Source organism: Mobula hypostoma, chromosome 15, assembly GCF_963921235.1.
Source record: "Mobula hypostoma chromosome 15, sMobHyp1.1, whole genome shotgun sequence".
NCBI lineage: Eukaryota > Metazoa > Chordata > Chondrichthyes > Myliobatiformes > Myliobatidae > Mobula > Mobula hypostoma.
This window is the reverse complement of record NC_086111.1, coordinates 19930546-19952798: the sequence shown is the minus strand read 5'-3', so window position 1 is coordinate 19952798 and position 22253 is coordinate 19930546. Positions and strand designations below refer to the sequence as shown.

The 22253-nt window shown below is 42.6% G+C and overlaps 1 protein-coding gene across 1 annotated transcript in view; it reads right to left on the bottom strand.

Moving 5' to 3' along the window:
• bap1 (BRCA1 associated protein-1 (ubiquitin carboxy-terminal hydrolase)) overlaps window positions 1-22253 on the bottom strand; it is an 85474-nt gene that overhangs the window by 47421 nt on the left and 15800 nt on the right. The window contains exons 2-6 of the mRNA XM_063067826.1: window positions 11081-11110; window positions 10862-10916; window positions 6672-6804; window positions 3342-3461; window positions 2313-2374 (exon numbers count right to left, since the gene is read on the bottom strand). Of these exons, the coding sequence (XP_062923896.1) occupies window positions 2313-2374; window positions 3342-3461; window positions 6672-6804; window positions 10862-10916; window positions 11081-11110 (400 nt within the window). The remainder of the gene's footprint in view (window positions 1-2312; window positions 2375-3341; window positions 3462-6671; window positions 6805-10861; window positions 10917-11080; window positions 11111-22253) is intronic.

The following is a 22253-nucleotide window of genomic DNA, read 5'->3' as shown; positions in this document are numbered from 1 at the left end:
TGCACTCAATACTCCAAGTGTGGTCTCACGAGTGCCTATAGAGCCCCAACATCACATCCCTGCTCTTGTATTCTACACCTCTAGAAAAGAATGCCAACATTGCATTTGCCTTCTTCACCACCAACTCAACCTGGGGATTAACCTTCAGGGTATCCTGCACAAGGACTCCCAAGTCCTTTTGCATCTCTGCATTTTGAATTCTCTCCCCATCTGAATATTAGTCTGCCCGTATATTTCTTCCACCAAAGTGCATGACCATACACTTTCCAACATCGTATTTCATTTGCCACTCCAAGTGTGGTCTCACGAGTGCCTTATAGAGCCTCAACATCACATCCCTGCTCTTATATTCTATACCTCAAGCATCAACTTGTATATGAACTGTGGATGCTCAGCCTTACCATTCCAGTTCCCATCCCCACTGCCAACTTGGTTTAAATCTCCCCAACAACTCTAGCAAACCAGCCCGGAGAACTTATGAGGATGCTGCCTGGACTACAAGATTTGAGTTATAGGGCCACACTGGATCTTTATTCCCTGGAGAGCAGGACAATGAGGGGTGATCTCATAGAAATTTATAAAATTATGAGGAGCATAATTAAGGTGGAAGGCCATAGTTTCTTCCTCAGGTTGGGGAGAGCACAGATACAAGATAAAAGGGGAGAAGTTTAAAAGAGACCTGAGAGGTAACAAGAGGTTAATGAGATACTTGGAATAAGCTGCCAGAGGAAATGGTCCAAGTAGGTACAATTGTAACATTTAAGATGCATTTGTGTAGGTACATGGAGGGGAAAGGCTTGGAAAGTTTTGTACAGAATGTAGGCAACTAGGACCAGCAGGAATGATGCTGTGGTCAGCATGGGCCAGTTGGGCTGAAGGGCCTGTTTCTGTGTTGTATTATTCTATGAATCTAGTTTTCGGATCCAGTCCCTACAAATCCAAGATCTTCCACAGGCTCAGGCTTATAGAATAATGAAAGGATTTTTAAGATGAAAATTAAAAGAGTGAAACAATCACTTGTGTAGAAACATTGTGTATTTACAATCCTATATTACCACTCAAAGGTAAAGTGTTTCGATTAATCAAAATATACCTGGTTTAATTTTCCTTAAAAAAATGTGCATGGCAATATTATATTCAACTTGCACGTTACACCCACTTGATCAAAACGTGGATAAATTGGCACATAAAGGTGGGTGATCTGCCCTTATGGGAAGACACATCTAGATGCAAGATAACATTAAAAACAAGACAGAACCTTCAAAGAAACCAGCTGTTCACATTCATGTTGATAATCCATTTTGCCATCAGAGATGTTAGCACAAATGAAACCAAACAGTAGCATTTGAACAATACACACAATGTGCTACAGGAACTCAGCAGGTCACAGCGCATTTCTAGAGAGGAAAAAACAGTTGATGACTTGGGCCTAGACCCTTCATCAGGACTGGAAAGGAATATGGCAGAAGCCAGAGTGGGAAGGTGGGGGGAGTGGGAGGAGTACAAGCTGGCAGGTGATAGGTAAAACCAGGTGGGTGGGAAACGGGCATGAAGTAAGAAGCTGGGAGGAGATACAGTAGGTGGAAGAGATAAAGGGCTGAAGGAGGAATCTGATAGTACTACTTGACGCTTGGCATAGTATTTAAGATGCCACATACATAAAATTTATATGATTCACAAGCAATTTTTCAGAGCTTCCTCCCCCTCTCAAAGTTCAGGCTTTTCTTGGATATCACTGCCATGCAGGCATGGTCTATTCCAGAAGATCTGATAAGTCAGCAGGGATCAGAGGCAAACTGAAATCTTCTGTAAGGCACTGAGTTATCATACATTGCACCTTTAGTTAGAGACCTTCCACTGAACTAACTACTTCAGTGCCTCCAAAATACTTCAGTAAACCTGCTAGCTGCGACCATCAGTTTCAATCACTGCTTCTTGCAGATTATCCATTCACTCTGTGCAGGAAAAATGACTTGTATGTTTAGAAATAAATGTGATTACATCCACAGGAATGTTTTTACTCGAATTTACAAAATTCATGAAGTGGCTATTTTCCCATCACAGCAGGTTCTTCACTGATGCACATCATTCCTTCAGTACTTTCTTATAAACAGAAAACAATGTGAACCATATATTTATACGCAACTACAGCTATGTATTCAAACCCCTTTTGATTTTGAAAGGTCAAATTCAAGCTCAGTTATACATTAGGACTAAGTAGCAAACACTCATGAGCAATACCACAAGGTACAATTTCTAAGCAGTGTGGTCTGACACTTCATAAAAGACTGGAAAACAATATGCATTCTTACCTGGCATGGCTGTTGTGTGCCTTTGCTAGTTCTGGAGCATTACCGATTGCATAGCCTTTACTCTGTGGAGCCAAGATGAACAGCTCTCGTCACTTGGGAGTTGAAGGTGAGCAGTAACAAATGGTTTATGGACAAGTTCAATACCATCTTACTCCATTTTATTCAGGCAGTCACATTATACAAGTTCTAAAATAAATGTGACAGCTTTTTGGTTTCCTCCAACCTGCATCTTTTGCTGAAGGTAATGTTTCCTCTAGGTAAAGCGCCTATGGGTATTCACTCAAGTGGCTGTTCTGTATGTGCAAGCACACAGAACAGCAATTGGCAAACTTTGATAATGGCATTCACTCATTGTGTCTAATGCTATTCTTACCTCCCCTGCCCTTTCCAAAATGAAGTGTCAGATTGCTGTACAGAATAGTTTACACCTGCTTGAATTTCCACTTGCAATGGTGCTAATTACTGCAGCACCTTAAGGATTACTTAATCCAGACAGACCAGTGCCTGAATCTGCTCTTTGCAATACTGAATATCACAAATGATATCCAGATATTATGTACAGAGGAAAAAAACTGCTTTTAATTAATACATATTCATTCTGCAAATCATACAGGGTTCCTACAGTAGCTGGATCTAATAGAGTGTGCACAGTACACGGTAGTTAGAAATGAGTTGGCAACTCGGTTGGGAACAGGTATTCATTAATTTAGAATCCAAAAGCTTTCTTTTAAAATGCTTACCCATTATCTGGAAATAGTCATACAAATACAAAATGGAATCTTTCAATTATACCCAGGCCAATCCTTCACACTGCTTAGAAAGCTGGGACGGATACGACAACCAGTGAAAACAGAGAAATCATATGTAAAATTGGACCAAATGTTAAGCAGTCTATAGGCAAAAAAAACTCCTTTGAAAAGCATATTCAAGGTCCGCTTGATTACTTGTTTTGATATTGTTTGGCAAAAGTCACAATTTAAATAATTAAAGCACTTTAATGCAGCACAGGAGACTCTTAATGATGTATACCTCTGGGCTAAATCCTTTGGTAAAGTCTTTCATCCGGCTGAGGGTGGGTCCCAATTCAACATTGTCGCAGTTCAGGAGGACACTGAGCAACGCGTGCGTTGCGCATGAGTTTGGGATCAGCTTTGGGACAAGATCAAAATGCAATGAAATTAGTGGACGTATAGCCAGAAAGAAGTTCTTCAGACCCTAACCCTTGATTTTCAACCAGAGGACATGTAAATTCCAGGTTTATTCTGTCAACCTCTAAGAATTTTGTACATTTAAATAACATCACTTGTCTTTCTTGAACTCTACAAATTCTAGGTTCAGTTTGCTTAATCTTGTCTATACAACCTCACCATCCGTGCAACCAACTTGACAAACTTTCACTACAGTAGAAATATTAACTGTTTCTCTTTACAGAGGTACAGCCTGTCCAGCTGAGCATCTCCTGCATCTTCTGGTTTTACTTTACAGTTCAAGCATCTGAAGAGTTTTGAAGTTAACTGCACTCCTACATCTCAAGAATATCTTTCCTTAAAGAGGGAGAACAGATCTGTACAAAATATTCCAGATAACGTCACTGGGACTTTACAAAATGGAAGAAAAATGTGCCAATGAACAAAAACAAGAACAGGAGTGGGCCACCAGTCTACTATAGCCTGTCCTGCTTTTTAATATCATTTGCTGATCTATACTGATTTCAACTCCTGTTCTAGTTTCCCCATAGCTTTCAATTCTTTGATCTTTTAAACATTTATCTATCTCTGCCTTTAAATATATTGAATGATCTGGCCTCCATTGTCCTCTGGGATAGAGAAATCCAGAGATTCACCACGTTCTGAGAAGAAATTTCTATGCACCTCAGTTGTAAATGAGTAGCTATGTCCTCTTGTTTGTGACTCTCCTAATAGAGAATTTGCCTCAATATCTACCTTGTCTGCCACCATAGGATTTTATACGTTTGAATAAGGTCACACATAATTCTTATAAACTCCAAGGAATACAAACACTAATTGGCCAGCTTCTCTTGATAGCACAACCTTCTCAACCATGAAGTTAACCTGTCGAATCTCTCCAACACTACTTTATCTTCCCTGTCCCCAGGTAAGGCGACTAGTGTACAGCATTCCAGATGTGGCTTCATCAACAGCCTGTATGAGGATAATAAAACCACCTTATCCTTAAGCTATGGTTTTGCTTTCTTTACCTTTTGTGCTTGCCAGGTTTTAATGATTCAGACACTAAAATCAGCTGGATCTTTCAATAGTTCAATATTTTAATTTAATATCGTAGAATGTATACAATATACAACCTGAAACTCTTACTCTCCAAAGACATCCTCAAAATAGGAGGGAAAAAAACCCAAAGAATGAATAACAGAAACAATGTAAGAACCCAAAGCTCCGTTTCCCCCCACACACACAAAATAGCATCAACCCTCCCCACTTTCCCTCCTCCCACTTCTTCTAGCATAAAGCATCAGCATTCCCGCAACGCACCATGCAAGCAAAAACAAAGCCCCTAAAGAAAGATCATGCATAGTTAATAGTCCATCAAAAACTAACTGTTCACTCCTACATTTTGACATCCCACAGGGTCTCTTAACAAGGGAGAGACATATCGCTCCTTACACTGTGAAGGGGGAGATAACAGTCACTATTTCAATATTACAGAAATTTTGAACAGTTGCTATTTTATTTTGAGATCCCCAACTCGAGAATCAGCAAATCCCTCCAACAGCCACTCTCACTGTCTTCGATGTTCCTGCTTCTGCTACACTTCAGTATGTGACACTGGTGAGAATTCTTGTCCACAGGGCCGCGCAGGGTACTGCTGTCTCTTTCCATTTAGGTAATGATTCCCATTTTGCTGCCTCTTCTCTGGCCTCATATTTCCCCATATTGAAGTCCACTTGCCAGGTTTTCACTGAATCTCATTACGGAATCACAACATTCCAACATCCCAACATTCCCTTTTTTCATATCATTGGCAAATTCGGAATCCTTATGTTTTGTTCCCTTCTCTACATCACTGATGCGAATCGTAAACAACTGAGGGCCAAGAAACAAGCCTGGGGTGCTCCATTAATATCATCCCTCAAGTCTGAAAAATATGCATTATTTCAACTCCTTTTTTATGTGACAACCAGTTTTCAATTCATGCTAACGTACTTCCTCCAATATCTTGCGTTCTTAATTTATGCATTAGACTTTTATGTGGTACCTTGTCTTTTGGAAATCTAAATACACTACATCTACTGGTTCTCCTCTTATCAATGGTCCTGTCAAATTCACAAAAAATTGAGCAAATTGTCAAAAATATTTTACCTTTCATAAAACTATATTAACTAGATGTCATTAAGTTCAGTTTTCTGAAATGATTAGTTATTTCCTCTGATTATTGACTTTATCATCTTGCCAACAATAGATGTTAAACTACCTGGCCTACAGTTCCCTGCTTTCTACTGTACGGTAGCATAGGAGGGCGAAATAGTAGCGTAGTGGTTAGTGTAGTGCTTTACAGCATCAGCTGTAAGATCAGGGTTCAATTCACACCACTGTCCGTAAGGAGTTTGTATGTTCTCCCCGTGACCGCATGGGCTTTCTCCCATGGCTGGGGTAAGTAAATTGTGGCTGAAATGGCCAGAATAGTTCAGAAGAAAACCACTGGCAGAGACCTACTTGGGGAAAAGTAGTCCATACCCATGCTAAAATACTTTGTAATGCTATAATAATTAATACAGTCATAAATAAAATTCTTTATGCTATCTTTTTAATCACAATCTCTCTGCCTGAATTTGTCTTTCTGAAATACATTGCTTGTAAGCAGGTTTTCTCCAATAATAAAATTACTTATTATAGTTCGATAAGATTTCATGATACTTTGGCATAATTAATGTGGTCATTTTTCAATGAGTTCAGCTATTTTACGACAAGGAACTGCAATGCCAAATCATGACACTGTTGGATAAGGTTGTAACATTCACCATTTACAACTATTCTAGTATACCATGAGACCCAAAACAGCTGCTATATGAAGTACCTGACATTTTTAGGGGGTTAAGTAAGGAAAAGGAGGAGAGATGACAGCAAACTAGATTGTTTTCTTTGGAGAAAAAAAAACTGCAAATCTTACATTGCTAGCAGTTATGAAAGCATTGAAACCATTTTGAATTTTAGCTTTAATCACGACTTCCAAAAGGTAATGTAGGAAAGAAAAATTGGACGGCTCTTTCAAATGCACATGCCTAATATCCTCATTGTGCTCTTTATGGTTCCAAAAATGTCATTGTCCTATCAGTCTAAAGAGGACAGTGTGCAAGACAACTTTAGAAATGTTAGTGCTTACCTGGTGAGCAAAGAACATGTCATTAACAATCTCTTCATCGAACACTGATGTCTCATCCACTAGTGGTGTTACCTTGCGCCGTGACCGCCGCTCTTCAATCCATTTAAATAGGAAGATGAATCCATATACTGGGCTAAAAACAAGAGGGCAGGACCAGTGTGAGATAACATATTCACTATTGTATAGAAACCTCGATCACATAGAAGCCTGTATTTAAATGACTTCTGACCAGGGAGAATTAGAGGAAGATTACCACTGGACCTATAGAAATATTGGGAAGCATGTTATATTGGGTGGATTTAGGCAGTGGGGTTAAAGGAAGCACTGCCAGAGTTTTGTTGCTTTAACAACCCTTTTCATAATTTTAATTCAATCTCAAGAGAAGGAGGATGATAAAAGGATCCAAACTAATTGCAACAAGATGGCAGAATGGAGTCAAGTGCCTCTATTGGTGGAGTCCAGATATTAGCTGCAAATATTCAAAGGTGAAAATGTTGCCAAAATCTCAACAGAATGGGAGCTGGCAGAGATAGCAGATGGGATGAAAACTGATGAAGAAGAGGGACTACAAAGGCTGGCAGTGCTTCTGTAAGTCATCAGATCCTGTTGGCAAGCATTCTAGATTACTGAGGGTGGAGGATACAGAACTCATCACATTCTTCCAATCTTCCCTAAATACAGGGGACATGCCAAAGATGGAAAATGGCAATTGTAACACACTTGTCCAGAAAGGGAAGAGGGATGTGCCAGGTAAATACAGGCCAGTCAGTTTAACATTATGGGGACACTTGTAAATACAATAATCAAGGACATTATTAACAGGCACTTACAGAAGTTTGAAATTATAAGGAGGGAGCAAATATGGATTTGCTGCAGACAAATAGTGTTTGAGTGAATTTTTCTGTGACACTTAACAGACAGGATTGATGAAGGGAATGTAGTAGATGTTGTCTACAAAGACTAATAGGTTTCTGATGTAGTATCAGTCAAAAGGTTGAATAATAAAATTCAAGTCAAGTGAAGTTTATTGTCACTAAACTACACACACACACATATATATATACACACATTTTTATACACACACACATATATATAAGTGTGACGTTTCTTTGAACCAGGGTGTAAAGCACAGTAGTACACATAGCACACATAACACACAATAACTTACGAAGGTAAGGATAAAATCTACAGGTGAACCGCACATAAGTAACAAACCAAGTACATTAAATATTGTAAGGTACAGATAATATTCAATATTAATGCACTTTAGTTTGTTATTTATTTGACTTGAAAATTGCAGCCTTTGGAGTTAGAGGGCCATTAGCAATAGGTTTTTAATGATAATGCACATGGTTATGCAATGCAAAGTTTTCAACTTTGTGGGTGACATAAAGAGACAAGAATGATAACAGAACATATAAACTCAAAAACTGCATTAAATTTCACTCAGCCAGCCTACTAAAGAAATGTTAAGTAAGTAACAGGCTTAAGGAATAAGGAGAGACAATATGGACTAAAGACTACAGGACCTGGATGTACATGAGCTTAAATATTTAAGGCAGAGATTGGTTCTTGATTAGCCAGGGCATCAAAGGGTGTGGGGTGAAAGCAGGGGAGTGGGTATGACCGGAAGGATTGGATCAGCCCATGATTGAATGGCGGAGCAGACTCGATGGGCTGAATGGCCTACTTCTGCTCCTACATCTTATGGTCTTGTATATAGTTGGATTTGTAAATAGAAACTGGAAGTCATTAGAGACTTGATCAGCTTTCTGAAATGTACTGCTGTTGAACTGCAAAAAAGGCAAGACAATGTTATGGAGATAACTGAACTAGAATCTGAAACTTGTGTTCTACATCCAGCAGAACATCCAGTTAGCCTGACATCAGTAGTTTGAAATATATTAGAATCTGTTATTAAGGAAGCAATAACAGAGCTCTGAGAGAATAATGATAGGTTTCAGCAGCTGGAATTGAACTATGAAAATGTTTGGAGATTCAGCTGGAATTTATTTGAGCTTGGCACATGGATGATAGAAAAATGGAGGACTATGTAGGAGGGACGGGTTAGATTGATCTTAGAGTAGGTTAAAAGGTCTGTACTGTACTGTAGTGTTCTATATAAGTAGCTGCAAAGATAAGGGGGCAATAGTAAATGCATGTACTTGGAGTTTCAAATACTCTACATTCACTAGTACTCTCTTATGTAGTAGGATATCACAAGGTTAGTCTGGAGTCCCAGTACCCCTGAATATAAGGCTGAAAAGACTATTATTCCTTTTCCCCCCTGGAGCACAGGAGGCTGAGGTGCATAGATAAGTGAATAGTCAGTCTTTTTCCACACACAGGGGTGATGGGTATATGGAATGAACTGCCCTGCCAGAGAAGCTGTGGGTGGGCACTATCATGTTTAAAAGGCACTTAGTAGGTTATTATTTCTTTTCCTCTCTGCGCCATGAGGCACATCAGGCCACCACCTTGCCATTTCTTTGGCTTTTTTGGTCTGTTTTTTAACAAGGCCAAATTGCTAGCTCGATGCTCAACCCAGCACGGATAGAAGTCGGCCGGATTCGAACCCGGGACCACTTGCTTCAAGGTCCAGTGTTGATACCACTACACCACCTGCCATTTAGACAGGTGCATGGATAGAAAAGCAATATGGGCCACATACAGCAAGCCAGACTAGCGTGGATACACATCTTAGTCAGCATTAGCATGGATGAATTGGACCAAGGAGGCAGGTTCCATGCTAGGCAACTCTATAAAAATGGCACCTACTTTGGAAGAACAAATAGAAAGCCTGAGATACCTGGATATTCCTGTACACACATTAAAACCTGAAGGCCTTAATTGCAAGAGGATTAGAGTACAAGAGTAGACAGCTTACTGCAATTACACAGGCCCTGGAGAGATCCAACTTGCTTTGCTATCCCCACCCAAAGAAGGAAATGCTTGTGACAGAAATGCAATAAAAGTTCACCATATTCATTCCTGAGATTGCACTTGGTCAACAAGAAGAGATTAAGCACAATATGCTGTCATTAAAAGGTACAAACATTTTATGGGACTGAATAGGTTTAACACATGGATGTTGCCAGGACTTGAAAATTTACAAAAATTTTTATTTTATTTAGAGATACAGCACCCTTCCGGCCCAACGGGTCACACTACCCAGCAACCCACTTATTTAACTCTAGCCTAATCACAGGACAACTTACATTGACCAATTAATCTGCTAACTGGTATGTCTTGGGAATGTGGGAGGAAACCTATGCATTCACGAGGAGGACATACAAACTCCAACGCCCTGAGCTGTAATAGCATTGCACTAACCACTACATCACCAAGGCAGCGGGATTGAGAGCTTGAGTTTATAGGGAAAGGTTGAATAGGCTAGGACTTTTCTCCCTCTACAGCATAGGAGATTTGATAGAGGTATATAAAACTATGAGTGGTATGAATAGGGTAAATGCAAGCAGACTTTTTCTACTGGGGTTGGATGAGACGAGAACTTGGTTAGCGGTTAAAGGTGAAAGGAGAAATGTCAGGGGGGAAGCAAGCTGCCAATGAAAGTGGTGGATGCAGGTTCAATTTCAACATTTAAGAGAAGTTTGGATAAGTACATGGATGAGAGGGCAGGTTGATGGGACTAGGCAGATTAATAGTTTGTACGGACTCAATGGGCCAAAGTGCCTGCTTCTGTGCTGTAGTGTTCTACCACTCTATGAGATTTCTTCTGCCTAAGGTGTTTCACACCAATCATACTCTTGGAGCAAGGTCAGATGATAAAGAGTTAATGATATTAGTGATTCTTTGGAATTTTCTACCCAAGAGAGCTATGAAGGCTCAATCATTAAACACACATTCCAAAGAGAGACTGACAAATTTTAAGGAAATCAAGGTATATTGGGCTAGGGCATGAAAATAACGTTTAGGTAAAAGATCACCCATAGCCTTAGCAAATGGCAAAGAGGGGTGAAGATGTAAAAACAAGATTCAGCTTGGTTAAGTCACACCTTCCTGATGAATAGTCTATTATCACTCTGTCCAAATGCATGCCATGGGGTAGGGAAACTTAAGAAAGTTAAAAGAGTTATTTTTTGAAATCAGCTAACCACATTACTTCTATGAAGAACAGGAAAGATGAAGGCAGAATGAAAGTATCAAAAATAAAACACCATAAAACTTACCCCTGAACCTTACAATGTAGGTCATAGATCTCCTCCACTTGAACACCTTTAACACCTTAGGACAAAGATGCAGAAGTTAAACCTAATTAGCTTGGATAAAATATTACCCAAGGATTACACTGTAGTTATTTTAATATATGCCCAAAAAAATCTCCAAAATCATTAATGGCCAACTTCTTGTAACATAGTGAGGTGCATTGTAACATGAAAAATACTTACCAAAATCCTCTACCAGCAGGGTGAAGAGCCCTGAAATGGAGATTAAAAATATTGGTATCAAACAAAATTGTGATGATATCGGTAATAATCACGATTTAAACAATTTTGATTCCAATACATACATGTATCCATGCAGCAGGCTTTCAGTAAAACTGAGAAAATGTTTGTGGTTTTTCCATATGAACTGTGACAAAATCCAACATTGTAAATCCAGATTCAATTCTTTCAAACATGGTTTGAGTCTGAAGAATATTCTGGACTAAGTAAGCTATGAATCCTAACAGATATATCAGTGATACTAACAATAGTGGGAGAAATATGTAATTCAATAGGGGAGATTTGATAGAGGAATGCAAAATTATGAGGGGCATAGATAGGCTAAATGCCAAAAGGCTTTTTTCACTGAGTTTGAGTGAGATTAGAACTGGGGTCATGGGTTAAGGGTGAAAGGTGAAGAATTTCTTCACTCTGAGGATGGTGAGATAGTAGAATGAGCTGATATAGGTTTGATTTCAACATTTAAGAGGAATTTGGATAGGCAGTTAATGGGAGGGGTATGGAGGACTATGGTCCAGGTGCAATCGTTAGGACAAGGCAGAATAGTAGTTTGGTGCGGACTACAGTGGCCGAGGGACCATTTCTGTGCTGCGGTGCTCTATGACTCCAAAATAAATGCTGACATAGTTAATAAACCAGACAAAAATGTTGTTTACAATAATAGCTCACAATATTATATGCTTCAAGATACTCTATCCAACATGTTTTTGCTGGCTCTTTTGAAGATACAAGCCAATCACTTTCTTTGCCCAGCTATTTCTCCACAGTTCTGCAAATTTCATAATTGAAGTCTCTTTGGCCTCATAACTCCTGCAACTGAGTGCAATTTGTATGGAGTTTACATGCACTCCCTGTGACTACGTTGTGTCTCTACATTAGTTCACTGGGCACTGTAAATTGGTGAGTGATAGCTGGAATTTGGGGAGTGTGAGGAGAGTACGACAGGATTAGTGCAAAATGGGTGCTTGATAAATGACACTCACTCAATAGACCAACCGGCCTCTTTCTGAGCTGTTGAACTCTCTGACTTGTAAACTGAAATATAGAACAGTACAGCACAGGAACAGTCTTTTTGGCACACAATGTTATGCTGAAACACATTAAACTAGTGATTAAATTTATAACTAAACTAATGTCTTCTGCCTACAGAATATCCATATCCTGTACATCCAAGTGCATAATCTAAGAGCCTTTGAAAAGCTCTTTGTATTTGCCTCCATCACCAACTCTGGCTGCAGATTTCAAGCACCCACCATTCTGTGTAAAACAAATGCTCAGCACATCTCCTGTGAACTTACCCTCTCTCACCTTGAATGCATGCCTCCAGTATTAGGCATTTCAACTTTAGGAAAAATATACTGGCTTCCAACGCTATCGATGCCTCTAGTAATCTTAAACTTTTATCAGGTCTTCCCTCAGCCTCCACTATTCCAAAGAAAACAACCAAAGTTTGTCCAACCTATGTAACATCCGTCCATCGTTGACGTCGATAAGGACCTCGACACCATTATGATGGTGTTGAGACTAGTGCGTGATTTGGATTTAAGTGAGGGAGAGTTGCGCAGCGTCAGCCTCACTCTCTCTTCCCAATTCCCATCTGGATCCAGTGCCAAGACAAGAGCCGAGAAGGCTGGAGATGGGACTAGGCGCAGTGGATGACCAGTACATCATCTGTGTCTTGTTGTGCTCTACACGTTCCACGACACTTGCAGAGACCGCCATCTTGACCGTTGGACCTTCCATTGGTCTCGTCCGCTCAATCCGCCGGAGTCTGTCTTCACATGCTGGAATAGACAACTCCCTATCTCACCGAGGGTTTGAGACCCGTCGGCTACCCTCACCTGGTTTAGCCGGCTTGTCAAAGCCGTTGGGGTGTGGCCACTGTCGCATGCAAACAGCTACGGGGAGCCACAGGTGAGAGCTGAGTGCCAGGTGGGGACCAAAGGTGGAATAGCCGCCTTGAAAAGGATGCGACATGTTCCCCCCACCAGAGGTGCTACCCCTCCCTGACAACCCATACATCCCAACCTATATTGTATGTCCAACCTATAGTTACAGCACATACCCACTAATTCAGCCAGCATCCTGGTAAACCTCTTGTACACCCTCTGCAAAGCTTCTGCATTCTTCCTATAATGGGGTGATCAGAATTGAGTGGAAAATTGTGGAGTTTTATAAAGCTGCAACATATTTTCTGACTCTTGAACTCAAAGCCTCAATTAATAAAGGCAAGCAGGACATATGCCCTTTTTACTGTTACATACCCCGTAACTGGGTTGCCAAACCAGCAGAAATGGACCACTTAGTTGGAGTCTGGATTACTGGAACTAAGAAAGTTTTATTAAAGAAATAAGTAACACAGTACTCTAATCGTAAGGATATAAATGCAACAGGTTAGCAATGATAAAACACCCATGTACACAGAACTAGGATAATAGGAATCAATCAAGCTCTATCGCAGTCTAGGGGTAAAATGATCAGTCTCAAGTGATGCAGAGTTCAGTTCAGCTTAGTACAGTTCGCAGCAATCGCTGTTGTGCCGTTGGAGAGAGAGAGAGAGAGAGAGCGAATATGCAAATTACGATTCAAACAGACCTTTGATGTTCCTCGCAGTTAGCTTTCGGGCGAGCCCTTTTAATGTCTTCTGAGGTCACCAACTGTAACCCCTCCGTTCCGGATACGATCATTCTTCCGCGGTGAACCCGGCACCCAGGCAAGGGCGGACATACACACCAGGTTCCCGCCGATCGTACTTTTTCACCGTGCGTCTATGGTCGGTCCCGCGACCAGACCTCCAAACTCCCACCAACTTGTGGGGGCACACCGCTCTTCCAGGGTCTCGTTATCTCTTGATCTCGTGGTGTCTGTCGTGCCTTAGCGAACCTGTTCCTTTTATCCCCCTGCTGGGGTATCACCTGTCCATCAAACTTCAAACAGTTCAGGTTCAAAGCAACCGGTCTGTCAATACTCAGAACTGTGTCTCTTTTCATTAATTTCTCTTCTCTCTCATTAACATTTTTGAATGCTGCTCCATTGTCTCACTTATCTCTCTCATTAGCATCAATCTTCTGATAACTTGGTTTTTCGTCACATTACCAACCTATCAACTTGTATAGTCACTATCAGAGAGCCAGGGAGCTGAACCCCGATGTTCCTCTGTACGTCAATGCTGTTAAGGGTCCTCCCATTAACTGTGCAATGTCCCTTTACATTTGATCTTCCAAAGAGCAACCCCTAACACTTGACCGGACAAGATTCTACTTGCCACTTCTCTAAACAAACCTGCGACTGATCTATATTCCACTGCATTCTTCTACACCACCACCAATCTTGGTAACTTCTGTGAACTTATGACTCACCCATCCACATTTTCATTCAGGTTATTTAAATACGTCACAAATTACTAGTGAACGACCCTGGAACATTTAGAAGATACATTTTGTAAATCACACAAAAGAATGAAGAGTAATGGTTGGAACGGGGAAAGTCACACCACTGCATGATATACTTTGTTCACAACTGACATCTCACTAACTTTTATTTGATGCCCTAATGAATAAAGTCAGGCACACTTCAAAAATGTGGCTTTCTGAAACAAAAGGCATAATCTAAGGAAACTCTTTTTACTGTAAAGAAGAAAACTGAAATATTGAAATGCTTCATTAGCAATGAAGTGAACTGCAATAGCCAAAACGCTTATTGCACAGTTCATCAAGCGACTAGGTGTTTTTAACAAAGTAATAGAAACATAGAAAACCTACAACATAATACAAGCCCTTCAGCCCACAAAGCTGTGCCCAACATGTCCTTACCTTAGAAATTACCTAGGGTTACCCATAGCCCTCTATTTTTCTGAGCTCCACGTACCTGCCCAGGAGTCTCTTAAAAGACCCTGTCGTATCTGCCTCCACCACTGTCACCGGCAGCTCATTCCACACACTCACCACTCTCTGCGTAAAAAACTTACCCGACTTCTCCTCTGTACCTACTTCCAAGCACCTTAAAACTGTGCCCTCTCATGCTAGTCATGTCAACTCTGGGAAAAAGCCTCTGACTATCCACATGATCAATGCCTCTCATCATCTTATACACCTCTATCAGGTCACCTCTCAATGTTGGTTAAGTGATAACTAGAGTAGGAGAACACTTGCTCTGTTCGGAATTGTGTGCAGGATTTTCTACATCCAAATAAAAGGTAAACAGGTTATAAATTTTCTTAATAACAGGTTTTTTTTGTCTCCATTCCCTATGAAGGGTCCGAAACGTCAACTGTACTCTTTTCCATAGATGCTGCCTGGCCTGCTACGTTCCTCCGGCATTTTGTGTGTGATGCTATCAATTTAACGTCTCATCTGACAGTTGGCACTTTTGACAATGCAACATCTCACAAGTACAATTGTGGCGAAAATCATAAAGCTGCAGATGCTGGAAATCTACAATCAAAATAGAAGATACTGGAAAAACTCAGCAAGTCAAGCAGAATCTAAAGATAGATCCCTTTCCACAGATAGAGCCTAAAATGCTGAGATTTGACATCATTTTCTGTACTGTATTGTGCTTTCAGTCTAGGTTATGTATTCAAGGGTCTGGAGTGGAATTCAATCCACAACTACCTGGCTTCAAGTGAAAACAGTGTGCTTTGGCTAAACTTTAGCCACAAGTACAGTGTATCCCTGCATTATGGAGAGCCTGCATTCCTTGTAAACTACCCATATCATGATTTTCAAAAAATTGATTTCCTCCTTCCCTGCCCCCTACCCCCCCACTGTTCTATTGAATATTGAAAGGCTTAGATGGAGTGGACGTGGAGAGGATGTTTCCTATAGTGGGGGAGTCTAGGACCAGAGGGCAAAGCCTCAGAATAGAAGGACGTCCCTATAGAATGGAGAAGAGGAGGAATTTCTTTAGCCAAAGGGTGGTGAATCTGTGGAATTCATTGCCATACACGGTTGCAGTAATGTATCACTGGGCATTAGTCAGACCACATTTGGAGTATTGTGAGCAGTTTTGGTCCCATATCTAGGAAATAATGTGTTGGCATTGGAGAGGATCCAGGAAGTTAACAAGAATGATTCCGGGAATGAAAAGGTTAAGGTATGATACATCAAAGTTGCTGGTGAACGCAGCAGGCCAAGCAGCATCTATAGGAAGAGGCGCAGTCGACGTTTCAGGCCGAGACCCTTCGTCAGGACTAACTGAAGGAAGAGTGAGTAAGGGATTTGAAAGCTGGAGGGGGGGGGGAGATGCAAAATGATAGGAGAAGACAGGAGGGGGAGGGATAGAGCCGAGAGCTGGACAGGTGATAGGCAAAAGGGATATGAGAGGATCATGGGACAGGAGGTCCGGGAAGAAAGACAAGGCGGGGGGGGGGTGACCCAGAGGATGGGCAAGAGGTGTATTCAGAGGGACAGAGGGAGAAAAAGGAGAGTGAGAGAAAGAATGTGTGCATAAAAATGAGTAACAGATGGGGTACGAGGGGGAGGTGGGGCCTTAGCGGAAGTTAGAGGAGTCGATGTTCATGCCATCGGGTTGGAGGCTACCCAGACGGAATATAAGGTGTTGTTCCTCCAACCTGAGTGTGGCTTCATCTTTACAGTAGAGGAGGCCGTGGATAGACATGTCAGAATGGGAATGGGATGTGGAATTAAAATGTGTGGCCACTGGGAGATCCTGCTTTCTCTGGCGGACAGAACATAGATGTTCAGCAAAGCGGTCTCCCAGTCTGCGTCGGGTCTCACCAATATACAAAAGGCCACATCGGGAGCACCAGACGCAGTATATCACCCCAGTCGACTCACAGGTGAAGTGATGCCTCACCTGGAAGGACTGTTTGGGGCCCTGAATGGTGGTAAGAGAGGAAGTGTAAGGGCATGTGTAGCACTTGTTCCGCTTACACGGATAAGTGCCAGGAGGGAGATCAGTGGGGAGGGATGGGGGGGACGAATGGACAAGGGAGTTGTGTAGGGAGCGATCCCTGCGGAATGCAGAGGGGGGGGGAGGGAAAGATGTGCTTAGTGGTGGGATCCCGTTGGAGGTGGCGGAAGTTACGGAGAATAATATGTTGGACCCGGAGGCTGGTGGGGTGGTAGGTGAGGACCAGGGGAACCCTATTCCTAGTGGGGTGGTGGGAGGATGGAGTGAGAGCAGATGTACGTGAAATGGGGGAGATGCGTTTAAGAGCAGAGTTGATAGTGGAGGAAGGGAAGCCCCTTTCTTTAAAAAATGAAGACATCTCCCTCGTCCTAGAATGAAAAGCCTCATCCTGAGAGCAGATGCGGCGGAGACGGAGGAATTGCGAGAAGGGGATGGCGTTTTTGCAAGAGACAGGGTAAGAAGAGGAATAGACCAGATAGCTGTGAGAGTCAGTAGGCTTACAGTAGACATCAGTGGATAAGCTGTCTCCAGAGACAGAGACAGAAAGATCTAGAAAGGGGAGGGAGGTGTCGGAAATGGACCAGGTAAACTTGAGGGCAGGGTGAAAGTTGGAGGCAAAGTTAATAAAGTCAACGAGTTCTGCATGCGTGCAGGAAGCAGCGCCAATGCAGTCGTCACTGATGTCTACTATAAGCCTATTGACTCTCACAGCTATCTGGACTATTCCTCTTCTCACCCTGTCTCTTGCAAAAACGCCATCCCCTTCTCGCAATTCCTCCGTCTCCGCCGCATCTGCTCTCAGGATGAGGCTTTTCATTCTAGGACGAGGGAGATGTCTTCATTTTTTAAAGAAAGGGGCTTCCCTTCCTCCACTATCAACTCTGCTCTTAAACGCATCTCCCCCATTTCACGTACATCTGCTCTCACTCCATCCTCCCACCAACCCACTAGGAATAGGGTTCCCCTGGTCCTCACCTACCACCCCACTAGCCTCCGGGTCCAACATATTATTCTCCGTAACTTCCGCCACCTCAAACGGGATCCCACCACTAAGCACATCTTTCCCTCCCCCCCTCTCTCTGCATTCCGCAGGGATCGCTCCCTACACAACTCCCTTGTCCATTCGTCCCCCCCATCCCTCCCCACTGATCTCCCTCCTGGCACTTATCCGTGTAAGCGGAACAAGTGCTACACATGCCCTTACACTTCCTCCCTTACCACCATTCAGGGCCCCAAACAGTCCTTCCAGGTGAGGCATCACTTCACCTGTGAGTCGACTGGGGTGATATACTGCGTCTGGTGCTCCCGATGTGGCCTTTTATATATTGGTGAGACCCGACGCAGACTGGGAGACCGCTTTGCTGAACATCTACGCTCTGTCCGCCAGAGAAAGCAGGATCTCCCAGTGGCCACACATTTTAATTCCACATCCCATTCCCATTCTGACATGTCTATCCACCGCCTCCTCTACTGTAAAGATGAAGCCACACTCAGGTTGGAGGAACAACACCTTATATTCCGTCTGGGTAGCCTCCAACCTGATGGCATGAACATCGACTTCTCTAACTTCCGCTAAGGCCCCACCTCCCCCTCGTACCCCATCTGTTACTCATTTTTATGCACACATTCTTTCTCTCACTCTCCTTTTTCTCCCTCTGTCCCTCTGAATATACCTCTTGCCCATCCTCTGGGTCACCCCCCCCCCCGTCTTTCTTCCCGGACCTCCTGTCCTATGATCCTCTCGTATCGCCTTTTGCCTATCACCCGTCCAGCTCTTGGCTCTATCCCTCCCCCTCCTGTCTTCTCCTATCATTTTGCATCTCCCCCTCCCCCTCCAGCTTTCAAATTCCTTACTCACTCTTCCTTCAGTTAGTCCTGACGAAGGGTCTCGGCCTGAAACGTCGACTGCGCCTCTTCCTATAGATGCTGTTTGGCCTGCTGCGTTCACCAGCAACTTTGATGTATGTTGCTTGAATTTCCAGCATCTGCAGAATTCCTGTTGTTTGAGGTTAAGGTATGAAGAGTGTTTGATGGCTCTGGGCTTGTTATCGCTGGAGTCTAGAGGAATGTGGGGGTGGGGGGGAATGGAATCCCATTGAAAGCTATTGAACACAAACATGAGGAAATCTGCAGATGCTGGAATTTCAAGCAACACACATAAAAGTTGCTAGTGAACACAGCAGGCCAGGCAGCATCTCTAGGAAGAGGTACAGTCGACGTTTCAGGCCGAAACCCTTCGTCAGGACTAACTAAAAGAAGAGCTAGTAAGAGATTTGGAAGTGGGAGGGGGAGGGGGAGATCCAAAATGATAGAACACAGGAGGGGGAGGGATGGAGCCAAGAGCTGGACAGGTGATTGGCAAAAGGGATATGAAAGGATCATGGGTCAGGAGGCCTAGGGAGAAAGAAAAGGGGGAGGGGAGGAAAAGGCCCAGAGGATGGGCAAGGGGTATAGTGAGAGGGACAGAGGGAGAAAAAGGAGAGAGAGAAAAAGAATGTGTGTATATAAATAAATAACAGATGGGGTACGAGGGGCATTAGCAGAAGTTTGAGAAGTCAATGTTCATGCCATCAGGTTGGAGGCAATCCAGATGGAATATAAGGTGTCTGGAAGTCTAGGTAAGAGTAGATGTGGAGATGATGTTTCCAATAGTGGGAACAGAGGACACAGCCTCTGAATAGGACATCCTTTTAGAACACAGATACAGAAGAACCTATTTAGCCAGAGGGTGGTGAATCTCTGGAATTCATTACCACAGACAGCTGTGGAGGCCAAGTCAGTGGGGATATTTAAAGTGGAGATTGATAAGTTCTTCATTAGTAAGGGTGTCAATGGTTACAGGGAGAAGGCAGGTGAATGAGGTTGAGAGGGATAATAAATGAGCCACAATGGAATGGTTTAGTTCTGCTCCTATGTCTTATCATCTAATGCTATTGGTGGGGTTGCATTTCCACAGGATGTTTTATTTTCTCATTGTACTATCCCTGTTGGTGCGCACTTCATATGCAAAGGAATTAATGGTATAATTCTGTTTATGTTATTGACAGAAGAGAAAGGGTTGCTGCTTTCATTGACTATATATGGATGTTAAACTGTTCAATAAAATATCATTGTCCAAATATCAATACATGAGAATGCCTTCTCAGTTTCCAAAGCAAAACCCTTAAGTGGCCTCCCACAGTGACCATTGTTCTTGGTAAACTAGGTCAATTTTCTGAATGCGTTGTGTTTATTTATTTTTCACAAATTTTATAAGAGCACATTTTTATTCCAGATCTCAAAGCTTTTGCAGCGATTCTGGAAGCACCGCCTCTTCTGATTTGCCATAGTGCTGCATTCTGATTGGAAATACCAATAAATTTTACTAAGTATTGATCAGTTTAGCAGGCTGCACCATATATGATCCACACTGATCAAATGGCTGATACAGGTAAAGATGGACAATGTCTGGAACCTATGAGGCTTTCCTACTGAATCATTTGAAATTGTTTCCCTAGAAAGACAATATTTACTTTGCTCTAATTGCTGCCTCATATTCCGCAAGTCACAAAAGTGCCATGATTGTGTCATTCCATGCATTGTTTAAGGTCACTAGATTTGGGTCATCATTGGCCCTTCCGTACCAGATGCAGCGCTTCAGATCGACGGGTTTACTATACACCGTCAGGAAAGATCTATAAAGTCTCTCAAAAGCAAAGGTGGAGGAGTATGCCTCATGATCAACTCTTCTTAGTGCACTAATATATCAGCGCTGTCCCAATTCTGTTCACCAGACCTGGAATATCTAGCAGTAAAGTGCCGTCCTTTTTACCTAGCACAGGAGTTCTCTGGGGTCATTTTGTTAGCAGTTTACATTCCACCTCAGGCCAATGTCAAGCAGACTTTAGATGATCTGAGTAATGGGATCAAAATGCATGAAACAGCACACCCTAACGCCTTCACCAACGTTTTGGGAGATTTTAACCAGGTCAATCTGAAAAAAATCACTAAGCAACCATCAACAGATCACTTGCAATACCAGAGGAAACACCACACTGGACCATTGCTACACCACCATCAAGAATGCCTACCATGCTATTCCATGCCCTCACTTCAGGAAGTCTGATCACCTAGCTGTACTTCTACTCCCTGAGTATAGGCAGAGACTGAAGACTGCAGCACCAGCAGTGAGGACCAAGAAGGCATGGATAAGGGAAGCACAGGAACACCTACAGGACTGCTTTGAATTGGTGGACTGGACTGTATTCAGGGATTCATCAGGGATGAGTATGCTGCAGTTGTTACCGACTTCATTAAAACCTGTGTGATGAATGTGTGCCCACAAAGACTTACTGTACATTCCCAAACCAAAAGCCGTGGATGAACCAGGAGGTACATCATCTGCTGAAGTTTAGATCTGTGGCATTCAAGTCTGGCAACCCAGGTCTGTACCAGAAAACCAGGTATGATTTGTGGAGGGTTATTTCAAGGGCTAAGAGACAATTTTGAATGAGGTTGGAGGCGACATCGGATGCATGGCATCTCTGGCAGGGTCTGCAAGACATTACTTCCTACAAAGCGAAACCCAACAGCATGAATGGCAGCGATGCGTCACTACCAGATGAACTCAACGCCTTCTATGCCCTTTTTGAAAGGGAGAATACAACTACAGCTGTGAAGATCCCTGCTGCACCTGATGACCCTGAGATCTCCATCTCAGAGGCCGATGTTAGACTGTCTTTAAGGAAAGTGAACCCTCGCAAGGCGGAAGGTCCCGATGGAATACCTGATAAGGCTCTGAAAACCTGTGCCAACCAACTTGCGGGAGTATTCAAGGACATTTTCAACCTCTCACTGCTACGGGCGTAAGTTCCCACTTGCTTCAAAAAGGCAACAATTATACCAGTGCCTAGGAAGAATAGTGTGGGCTGCCTTAATGACTATCACCCGGTAGCACTCACATCAACAGTGATGAAATGCTTTGAGAGGTTGGTCATGACTAGAATGAACTCCTGCCTCAGCAAGGACCTGGATCCATTGCAATTTGCCTATCGCCACAATAGGTCGACAACAGACGTAATCTCAATGGCTCTTCATACGGCCTTCGACCACCTGGACAACACAAATACCTACTTCAGGACGTTCAGAGACTATAGCTCAACATTTAATACCATCATTCCCAAAATCCTGATTGAGAAGTTGCAGAACCTGGGCCTCTGTACCTCCCTCTGCAATTGGATCCTCAACTTCCTAACCAGAAGAC